Raw genomic sequence first — 11328 nt, 5'->3', positions numbered from 1 at the left:
TGTGGAAGCAACCCCGCTGTCCCCCGCCGGCCGGAGGGACAGACAAAACGTGGCCATCGGCATCGTGGAGTAGTACTCAGCCTGCTGACACCTGCCACGACCCGGGGGAGCCCTGAGGACACTGTGCTGAAACAAGCCAGACCCAGAAGGACAAATCCTGTCTGGTTCCACTTCTAGGAGGCACCTGCAGTGGTCAGACCCAGGGGGACAGAGAGCAGACGGCGGGGCCGGGGAGGGGGCTGTGGGGAGAGTGGGTGATGGGGACAGTTTCAGTTTGCAGAGATGGAAAAGTTCTAATAATTGGTTGTAAAACAATGTGAATATATTTAACAGTACTGAATTGTACACTTAAAAACGGCTAATGGAATAAACTTACGTCATACGTATTTTACCACACGCACACACACGAGTACCAGATACAGCAATTAGAATGTATTAATTTTGAGGAGTTTTAAAAAAGATTTTATTTATTTGAGAGATAGAGATTGAGAGAGAGAGAGAGAGAGAGAAAATAAGCAGGGGGAGTGGGAGAGGGAGAAGCAGGCTTCCCGCTGAGCAGGGAGCCCGATGTGGGGCTCGATCCCAGGACCCTGGGATCATGACCTGAGCCGAAGGCAGACGCCAAACGACTGAGCCACCCAGGCGCCCTTGGCCATACATTTTTAAAAGCAAAGAATTTACAGACCTTAGTTCTTGATCAGAAACTAATAAAATTAGAAATAAAAAAAAAAAGAGGTAAACAGCATTCTTGGCCACTTGGAAATTAAGAAAAATACTTCTCTATAACCCTTGGATCAAAAAAGAAAATAAAGTTATAAATGTCCAGAAAGTTATGAAAGGAGGATCTCTCAGCAGACATACGTGGAAAGAGAAAGCTACAGGATGGCATCTCCAGTGCCTTCCTAATTAAGAGGATGAGGAGTATGGGAATAAAGTGTCCATCTTGTGGGAATTACAACAAAGAAAACAAATAATGAAGTTAGTAAGGGGGATGCTTAAAGACAAAGCTGAAACTAATGAACAAAACAAAGAAGAGAAAACATAAGTAAGTCCAAAGCTGGCTTTTCTCAATTATACCAGGGGTTGCGTCATCTTTCCCGTGAAGGGCCAGACAGTACCTCAGGCTTTGACAGTGCTGTGCTGTCCTATTCAACTCTACCACAGCAGAAAGAAGTCAGAGATCAGCCACCTGTTCACTGAGGCACAGGCTTCCAACTCTCCTTCTTTACCAGGACAAGACCACAGCGACCTTGGTGGCCCCTCCTTGGGCCACCCTGGGGCTCAGCCCTGCCCTACAATGTTCATGCGGCGTGTTCTACTGCGCTTCCTCTGCTGGACATGGGGACAGAGCAGTGAGTCAGACAGGGGTCCTTCTAGAGCATCCCCAGGGGAAGGTGTATGTCAAGGCAACACTCCCACGAGGGGGTACTTGCCAGGGAGTGTGTCTGACGTTGCACGCCAGAGACTTGGGAGTGAGTGTGCAAGGGGAGAGCAAGGGCCAGGCCTTGCCAGCAATCCTGAGGCCATTAAACTGGTGATAAAACCCTTCTTGCTCCAATGAAGGGAGTAGACCGTGTTCTCTGCAACCCAGCCCCAGAGGCCTTGTCCCCACTTTATACTCAGGGCATAGAGTGGAGTCTGGGACACAATTGGCCCTTAAAAAATCCTTACTAAATAAATAAATGTTTCTGGACTTTGTTCCATTGACCTATGGGGTTTTTTTTTGAATCTATGAAAGGATGCTTTTATTTGCTATAGTTTGTAGTATGTTATCTAGCTGGCTTTGTATCTCATTCTTCTACAAACACTTTCTGTACACTTAAAACACATTTGCACATTTATAATCACTCTCTCATGAAAAAACCCACTGTGGCTTCTATGTAGATTGCATTAAATGTATGAATTAATATGGGCAGAACAACACTGGTCTCTGTTCACGGACATCATGTGCCTGTCTCGCTTCGTGCACTCAGGTTAAGCCTTCTGACTCTGCAGGAACGCTGCTTACCTCGCCTTAGGCTGACTTCTAGGTAATGGCAGAGATCGCTGATCCCCTGCTGCAGCTTCTCAGTTGTTTTTCTGATATACAGGGAAGCTTCTGAGGATGGATAGAGCAGGGAGAGAGGGAGGGAGGGAGAACAGACACAAGGCCGGGAGAAGGCACAGCCGACAGAGGCCTGTGCTGAGCGTTCCAAGTTGGGAGCTGCTGGTCTCACCACAGGACCCCCTTGCCTTGAATTCTCCTTTGTCCAAAAGGCAGGCCCTCCACAGCCACACCTGAACATGGCCTCTACCTCCCCATCCACCTCTGAGGGGGCAGGCAAATCCGGAGGTACGAGCCAGCGCTGCTGTCGCTGGGGCTCACGCACCCGAACGCAGGCTGCGTGGCGGAAAGGGCAGACGCCACCCCAGGGGCACCCAGCACTAGCTCCTCCTGTCCCAGGGCCTGGGTGCAGCCCCAGTTCTGGATGAGAACTGGGGTGGTTAATGCAAAAGATGACTCTGGTTCTAACCACCAAATTCCAATACAAACTGATTTTCGGGCACACTTGTCGTTTTTTGGGGTACTGAGCATCTAGCGCTTTCCTACTGGGGGACCCCCGTCCGGTGAGGCCATGGTGAGTGAGGCGGAGGCTCTCCCCACTCCGTATCCGTTCATCGACACTTGAGGTGTGTGGCGCCTCCTGGTGGGCATGGGAGCTCCTGGTACCCAGCCTCCCACTGTTACACGACATCTTTAATACCCTCCCCGTAAACTCCTTTGCGGTGTCACCCTCCGATGCCCACGTGGCTGGCACCCTCTGGGGTCTGTTCTGTATACAGAACAGCTGGGTGGCTGACAGGCCGGTCTGGCAGGGCACGAGTGCTCTTACCGTTCAGCACCAGCATGGCCATCAGCCCACCAGCGACCCGTTAATGCTTCGCAGACAACTGAACTGAGTGAAACATACACAACGAACACGCATAAACCCACAAACAGCCGCTGGAGCTGAGCCACGTCCTTCTGGACCGCCCTCGGTGCACAACTCACCCTCACGCCGTGGAAGATGAGGGGGAAGCCTTTCTTTGGTAACTTTTCCCAGCCCAGCAGGGAGGTCACCCCCTTGGGGTCCGCGCAGACTTCCAGCTCTCTGTGGTAGAACAGCCTGGACGGCAGTGCCAGCAGAGCTGGGTGCGACCTGTAGTTCTTCACGAGCTTCGTAACCTGCAGGGAGAGGGCTGGTGGCAGGTCCAGGGCCGAGCCGGCACACGCATGCTGCGCTGCTGTGCAGGAGAAAGATGCTGAGCCCCACCTCAGATCACAGCCCCAGCTCTCCCTGTGCCCCTTCTAGGAAGAACTCCTGCACCTCCAACGACTTTCTGAACAAGAGATTTGGTTTCTTTTTTTTTTTAAAGATTTTATTTATTTATTTGACAGAGAGAGACACAGTGAGAGAGGGAACCCAAGCAGGGGGAGTGGGAGAGGGGGAAGCAGGCTTCCTGCTGAGCAGGGAGGCCGATGCGGGACTCGATCCCAGGACCCTGGGATCAGGCCCTGAGCCGAAGGCAGACGCTTAACGACTGAGCCACCCAGGCACCCCAGAGATTTGGTTTCTTAATCGAAATACAACCTACAGTGTTACATGGGTTTCAGGTGTGCGATATAACAATTCAGCAATTCTGCACGTTGCTCAGGATACGTGAACTCTCCATCCCCGGCACTGTTTTCCCCATCCCCCACCCTCCTCCCCTCTGGTGACCATCAGTGTGTTCTCTGTATTTAAGAGCCGTTTGTCTCTTCATTGTGTTTCTTAAATTCCACATATGGGTGAAATCATACGGTATTCGTCTTTAACTATTTCACTTAGCATTATACCCTCTAGATCCATCCACGTCATTGCAAATGGCAAGATTTCACTCTTTTTGATGGCTGAGTAATACTCCATTGTGTATATACCACAGCTTCTTTATCCATTCATTTATCAGTGGACACTCAGGTCAGAGCAGCCCTTTCTTGAGAGGATTTAGGACAGGGCCTGTCCCTCTGTCCCCCCTGCTGTGCCCCGCTTTAGGATTCTACTTTACGAGAGAGAGAGAGAGAGAGAGAGAGAGAGAGAGAGAGGGAGGGAGGGAGGGAGGGAGAGAGAGAGAGAGAGAATGGGGGGGAGCGAAAGCAAGTGCGTGCACAGTGGGAGAGGGAGAAGCAGGCTTCTTGTGGAGCAGGGAGCCCTATGCGGGGCTCAATCCCAGGACCCTGGGATCATGACCTGAGCCGAAGGCAGACGCTTAACGACTGAGCCACCCAGGTGCCCCTAAACTGTTCCCTTTAAGACCTTGTAAGAAAATACAAATTTCACTAAGAGGGTAAACAGGTGAGCATGACTTAAAAGGACCCCCTACAAGAAAAGTACATGCCATCAGCAGGTCTTGGCTTTTCAGAGCCAGGGAGGGTGCAGGTCTTAGAGAGAGGCCCTGATTTGTAGGTGACCTGTGACCCGGAGCAGATGACAGGGCTGGCTCTGGGTGGACATGCAGCCTCCGCTTGATCATGGGGCTTTGGCTGGGGGACTAAGATGAGGAGTGGCTGACTGCCTGAGCTGAGCTGCCCGGTGGTGGTCCTGACGGAGCAGGTGATGAACAGGGAGGGCTTACAGCCAGGCGAGGAGGCAGCTGCAAGGACGGCAGGCCACCGTGCGCCTCTCTGGGCTCTCCCCCCTCAGCTTCTGCAGGCTGCTTCCACCTCCAGGCCCCGCTCTGCCCTGCAGTCTTGGAGGCACCCTGAAAAGCATCCTCCTACCTTCCTCACCCGTGTCCCCAGCCCCCGGAAAAGGGTCTCTGGCCATGCCATCCCATGGTCAGGGAAAAGGGATGGCAATGGAGGAGGGCGAGTCTGTGGCCATGGACTGGACCGAGGGCAGGCGGGTGCTGCCCGGGAGGCGGCAGCTGCTTGTGCTTGGGGGGACTTGGCAGCCAGGCTCTCGGCAGGTTGAGCAAAGGACACTGCTCTGTGTTCAGACTGCCCTGGGCCTCCCTGACGGTACCACGGGGCCCCAGCAGGATTAGTCCAGGCCCAGGAAGGGCTGCTCCTAGCCCCGGAGTCACTGCTGCAGGCACACTGTCTGCTGGATGTCGGAGAGTGAATCCTCTCACTCCACAGCGGGATGAGAGCCACACGTGTCCCTGTTCCAGCCTGAACCTACCCTTTGTCCATCCTGTGTCCCTGTCAGTTTGATAAATCCTCCTGACCATGGCCCTGAATCCAGCCTTGGCTGTCTCAGGGCCACCTGGATGGGTCACCTCAGAAGAGCTGGCGCGGGCAGAATCCCACAGGCTGGAATTGGGGTCTTGGTGCCCAGGGAGGGAGCTCTGTCCCACTCCCCCATCTGTAGGCCCTGGGGGCCCGTTGCATTCTCCAGGGAGCTGCAGGTACCCTTCCCCTTAGACAGGTGCTTCCTGCTCTGCAGGTTGGAAAATGCTGAGGCTCTACAGTCTGACTCGCCTTTCTCGCCCCGCTCCCCGCCGCTGCCGCCCCCACCCCCTTGTCTTGTTTGGCTCAAGACTTCCTGACCCAACCCCCCCCCCTTTTTGTGACTTCCCTGTCCCTGGGCACAACCACGGCCTCCAGAAAGGCACCGTCCGTGCATCCATCCACCGTCACTGCCCTACTTGCCCTGGTCCAGCACAGATGGAGGGGAGGCTCCTGGGCAACTCAGGTGGTAGGGCAGCTGCTGGGAGGGGAGGCGGCCTGCTAGCATCCATGTGCTTTGCACAATGCCTGGCGGTCCCTGCAGTGGTGAGGGCTGCAGCTGGGGCCCGACAGCGAGGCCGACGCATGCTCGGTGTCTCCCCGCCGGCCACCAGGGTGCCCTAACCGCCACTGGGCTCCTCACTGACGCCAGGGATGAAACACATTTCCTCTAGCCCAGGGATTTTAATGCCCACCACCTGACTGGACTGCATGTCCCTGACAGAACTCTTCCCCCGCAAGATGCATTCGGACTGCCCAGCTCCTGAGAACAACGGGTTTGCTGAGGAGAAAGTGCTCCGGAGCCAGCTCCTCCGAACCCGCGGGCAGGCTCAAAGCTCTGTGTTTCAACAGAAGACGTGAACGTCAGGCAAACAGACGGAGAGGGGGCTGCTCAGATGGTCTTCCTTGGGGGCAGGGGGGCTGGCTGTGTGCCGGGCTGCACGCTTCACTCTGCACTCACTGGCTCACAGCCCTGGCCTTTACATGAACCCACGAAGCCTTGTCTCAGCTCGGCCGCAGGCAGCCATTGGCGCCTGGGCTGTGAGGCCACGGGGGCTAAGGGCACATACCCCGGACCCACAGCCAGCTCCGGGACCTTGTGGAGGGCTGCGGTGACGTCACCAGTGCAGGGAGCAAGAACCACCTATGTTCTGCCTCCGACTGGCCCGGGGTGTCATTCAGTACAAGGCGCCCTCCCTTGTTCCTGCGGGGAGGACACGGGAGGCCCCAGGACTTTTCTGCTACCTGATGGCAGCCAACGTCAACTCAGTTGTTACAGCGTGTCCAATCTCCAAGATGCTAACCAAAACCCCAAACTCAATTTGGCATCTCAGCTTCTCCCTCCCTCAAGCCAGGCCTTCCGTCAGCCTATAGGGTGCCAGAAGAGAGCCCTGCCCCCAGACACTTGCTGTAGCTTCAAGGGCCTCTGGGGAGAAAGGAGGTGCAGTGTACTCAGGCCGAGGCAGCTCTGCCATCCGACCCTGGCTGGAGGCCTCCCCTTCCTCCAGCTGCCTGTCAGCCTTGGGGACATGAATGCTGGGGACACGGAGGTGTCTCCCACAGGCATGGGGCTCTCTGCTGCCCAGTCTGGGCCACGGTCCTCAGTACCTCCCGAAGGTCCAGGGCTCCCCAGCACCCCCACCCCCCACATGCTCTCCTGCCTTCTCTATTCTCCAGGGGGTAAAAGCCCTGATGACCAACAGCCTGGCGTGGGTCTCAAGCCATTTCCAGGAAAATCTGTGCAGCATCACTGCATCTCGTTTCTGTTCACTGTTAAAGTTTAGAAGGAACTGTCCTTGTTTTCATGCCGTAGGCATTCGAGAACACACTACTTGGCTCATCTTAATGAGCGATCCCAGCAACCCAAGGTTCCCGAGCTCCAGTGTGCTGGGAGGCGGGGCGGTGGGCTAAACTGCAGACTGCAAGGCCCATCCCTCAGAGCAGTCCCAGTTGGGCTGAGGGAATCTGCAGGTTAACCAGCAGACTAGCTCCACAGGGGGACACGTGGCCTTGTCTTTCAGATGAGAAGTTACAGGGCTCTTTCCCATTTTCCCACGTTAATCCAGATTTCACTCATACTGTGTTTGGCCCCACAGAACCTCCACCATCAGCCTTGGATGGGACTGCCTGGAACTGTGGATCCCTCTGGGGCCGTGAAGCGCCCGTCTGAGTGGCTGGGACAGGTGTGCTGGCCAAAGTCCCCTCTGAGATGGGAGGGGGACTGTGAGCTGTCGGCCTCCTCTGCTCCCCGGGGTGCGGCTCAGTGCACGCATGGAGCGGAGCCCGCTGCTACAGGGACCGCGGTGGGACTCCACGAGGAGCCAGGGGCCACGAGGAGTCTGTGCTTACCAACAAGGGGTTGTAGGCACCACAAGCACCAAAAGCGTCTTCGTCCCTCAGATACGCTGGCCGGGACATCAGTCTTTCCAACATAGACACATTCAGCCCATAGGCCATGGCGAGTCTGGACTTAATGACAGGTCCGAGCTGCATGGGGTCTCCGGCAAGGACAATCTGTGGCACACAGACGGGCAGCCCCACTAGAACAGTCACCCACACTCACCACCACAGCCCAGGGAGGCTCAGGAAACAGGTGTGGGGGCACCATGCATGCAACGGCCTGGCCTCCCGCCCTCTGATGGCCAACCGAGGCTCCCTGAGTATAAGGTGGGAGGCAGCGGGCCCCCACAATCACCTGAGCTGCAGAAGACGGGGAGGCGGCATGGCTGCCTGAGTGAGGGAGCAGAGACTCAGACAAGAGCAGTGGGGGATGTGAAGGAACAAACTGGCTGGGCAGCCTCTGCCCCAGTCTTCTGGAAGTACTCTGCCCTTCCTCCTGGACACTGCCCTTTTCCCGCCCACCCTGTCACCCCCCGGCCCATGCAGCAGCTAAACTATGTCTGCTCCCTGCTCTGTCTCTGTGCAGCCCCTGCACCTGACAATCGCGATGGGAGGAGGCAGGTGTCTGGGGGACCAGGAGAAGCTGGAAAGGTCCCTTCTCGGGTGAGTATATACAGGTGCAGAGAGCAGGCTAACAGGTCGGTCCCAGGGTGAGTACTGGAGGAGGCAGCAGGTGTGAGCAAGAAAAGAGCCAAAGCATCAGCCTCGGCTAACTGGGCTGAGCACCGAGGGGCAGTGGAAGGGGGCAGAGTGGTCAGGTCCTGGGCAGCGAGCCAGGGCAATGCCTGGATGTCCCTGCCCTGCCGCACAGCTCTTAGTGCTGTTTTAGAAGCGAATCCAAAGACAGAGCAACCCTTTCTTCCCTGTGCACAAGCAATGAAGTATGTGGCCAAACACAAGGCCCCCGCCTCAGAGCCTCAGGGTCCTTGGCACTGCACCTGAGCCTGTCACCCTGGGCTTGTCCTGTGCAGAGACTGAGGTCGGGCGTCCAGAGCACCCACCAGTGCAGGAAAAATGGGAGGAGACCACATAGCAAACAGGCCTTACCTGGCCGTTGGCATCTGAAACCAGCCCCAGTGGAATAAGGCATTCCGGCTCACTCGCCTGTCCTGCTTCGTCCACAAACACGTGTGTAAAATGTCCGACTCTAGACCAAAGATGTTCTCCATGGTCATTTCTGTCCAAGTGTCTTGGCAAGCAACAGCCAACACACACTGCATGGCCACTTCTGCAGCCGCACCTGGCGGGCTGGCCCAGGAAGGTGGGGCTCACCTGGTCTGGACCAACTCCAGGCCACCAGCGCCTGGGGCTCTGTACACGTCGGTGTTTACGTGGATCCAGAGGCAAACAGGATGAGGGGTGGGAATGAGCAAACTAATGAGACTCACATCAGAGCAGATGCTCCCCACACCTGTTTGAGGCCCGGCTGGAACACAGCTCCACTGCCCACAAACCAAGTGATCCTGGGCAGGCGGCACTGCCTCTGTGCCTCAGTGCCTCAGTTTCCCCAACATGGCAGATGTGAGAACAGGGTGAGCTGGTCAAGCTGAGCGACGCCCCCACATGGTGGTTGCTACCCTCCCTGACTTGTGCTCTCCAGCATGCTCTGAGCTAGGACGATACCCCAGTGCTCCAGACCCCCAGGGGTCCAGGAGAGAGTGCTGAGCATGTGCTCTGGGCCCCGGGCAGCCCCTGCCCCACTGGAAGCCCAGAGAAAAGATCTGCCGCAGGGACACCGTGCCGGAAGCCCCAGAACTGCTGGTGACAGGACAAACTCTGGACTGAGCCCGACAGGGACCCCATCAGAGCCCGCTGGTGTGCAGTGAAGCAGCTCTGGGTCCCCACCTTTTGTCTTTCCACCAGGAGTCAGGTTACAACCCTACCACGACACCCCCAGATCCCTCCGTATGGAAGATGAGGAAATCGCATGCTTCCATCTTCCTTTCCTACCTCATGTCCCAATTCCTGCTGAAGAAACTCCACACTATGTATCTTTCTTAGAATATAAGCACTTCTCAATTTTTAATAAGTCAGTTATTTAGTTATTTTCATGAGTCCACATTGTTCCGTGTTTACACCTTCTCAGCTTTGTGCAGCCCCAGCTGCCCGTCGGCCTCCCAGCTGCTGCTGTGGGCTCCTTCCTCATCCTCTGGGGTCTTCCCTCCCCCCAGCCCATGTTCTCGTATCCTGCCCCACACGGAAGCTCCATGAGGACAGAGACACTATTTCTGTGGGCCCCAGCACCCCGAGCCGTGCCGTGCCTACCTCACTCCTATCTGGTAAAACAGCCCCGCACTGCTGCACGTCGTGATGATGATCCTGAAGCGCGAGGCCTTCCATATATCTTCCCCATCTTTGCAGTACTGCTTGATGGCGTCAGTGACTGTCTGGAAGGGAGGATGGGGCCAGCTTACTTCTCAAAACATTGTTTCTTTAAATTGGACACAGTCACAAAGCTGAAAAGCATTCTAAAAGATAACGTCCTACTCCCACTTCTTAGTTATGACTAAGTAATGACTTAAGACTGTTTTCTTGAACTAGAATATTTTACATTTTCCTGTCAACTTCGTCCACATTCTGCAGACTCTACGGCCATGACCAGAACACAAAATCCTGCAGATCCTTCCCCCAGACAACTGTATACATTTCCTAGATTCAGTTTCTTTTGTTAACCAAACCAAGAACTTCTAATTCTCCTAAAGAGGTATTTACAGATAAATCAATAAAACAGAACCCAGAAAGAACAACACATTTCGGTGTAAATAGGGGAGGAGCGCCAGGATTTAATAAAGCGGAGAATGCCAGGGGAGCCTGGGTGGCTCAGTCAGCTAAGCCTCCGACTCCTGATTTCGGCTCGGGTCATGATCTCACGGTTCTGACATCGAGCCCCGCATCGGGCTCAGCACCGGGCACGGAGTCTGCTTCCAATTCTCTCCCTACCTCTGCCCCTCCCCCGCTCTGACAAAAAACCACTGAGAATGCCCGTCTCACAGAGGAAGGAGAATGTAGTTAAAGCTAGGCGGGGGTGGGCAGGACTTTTCTATCCCAGCTGGCTGTTGACGGCTCACCTCCTCAAACCTGCAGGTGGCGTTTACACGGACCATGGCGCCGGGCCGCAGCACCTGGCTCTCATGCAGCCGCAGACACACGAGGTCGGCCGCACTGTTGGAGGGCGCACAGACCAATATCCGACTGTCCGGCAAAGCGTAGTACACCTTCAACCAGGACACAGGACACATGGGGATAAATGTCAACCTGTCAAGTGCTCGCGCTCACCATGCGGGCGTGGACACGTGGGCTCACGCCCGCCCCTTCTGTGCCTGAGGCCTGGCCACTGACACATGCAGGGATGGTTCTGCCCCTCACGTGCACGTGCCAACAAGACACGAGAGGGGGTGAGAGTTCTCTGTTCTCCAGGACCCTAACCTACTCCCCCAAACCTCCAGGACCCTAACCTACCGCCCCCCAGACCTCCAGGACCCTGACCTACCGCCCCCCAGACCTCCAGGACCCTGACCTACCCCCCCCAGACCTCCAGGACCCTGACCTACCCCCCCCAGACCTCCAGGACCCTGACCTACCCCCCCAGACCTCCAGGACCCTAACTTACCCCCCCAGATCTCCAGGACCCTAACCTACGTCACCCAGACCTTCAGGATGCTGACCTACCTCCACCTACCCCCCCAGACCTCCAGGACCCT

General features: G+C 55.9%; 1 protein-coding gene across 1 annotated transcript; it reads right to left on the bottom strand.

Moving 5' to 3' along the window:
- Positions 1–2579: 2579 nt before the first annotated feature.
- On the bottom strand, positions 2580–10866 carry LOC117997405 (RNA helicase Mov10l1-like). The gene is made up of 5 exons (XM_034985955.1): positions 10696–10866; positions 9893–10014; positions 8675–8774; positions 7577–7741; positions 2580–3205 (listed from the first exon to the last, which is right to left on the bottom strand). The coding sequence occupies exons 1-5, from the start codon at positions 10864–10866 to the stop codon at positions 2870–2872; spliced, it is 894 nt and encodes a 297-aa protein (XP_034841846.1). The 3' UTR covers positions 2580–2869.
- Between the last annotated feature and the right edge of the window lie 462 nt (positions 10867–11328).

The sequence above is a fragment of the Mirounga leonina genome, unplaced genomic scaffold (assembly GCF_011800145.1).
Source record: "Mirounga leonina isolate KUSES-001 unplaced genomic scaffold, KU_Mleo_1.0 Mir_100757, whole genome shotgun sequence".
Lineage (NCBI taxonomy): Eukaryota > Metazoa > Chordata > Mammalia > Carnivora > Phocidae > Mirounga > Mirounga leonina.
Note: the sequence above shows the minus strand (reverse complement) of the source record. Positions and strands in the feature narration are given on the sequence as shown.

Bases quoted from the DNA above. Each gene is read 5' to 3' on its own strand.
- LOC117997405 (XM_034985955.1), bottom strand. From the start codon at position 10,866: ATGTGTCCTGTGTCCTGGTTGAAGGTGTACTACGCTTTGCCGGACAGT. The intron at 7,742-8,674 runs GTAAGGCCTGTT...TGTGTGCCACAG, and splicing joins TTTCAGATGCCAACGGCCAG to ATTGTCCTTGCCGGAGACCC. The intron at 3,206-7,576 runs GTAAGCACAGAC...CTCTCCCTGCAG, and splicing joins GTGCCTACAACCCCTTGTTG to GTTACGAAGCTCGTGAAGAA.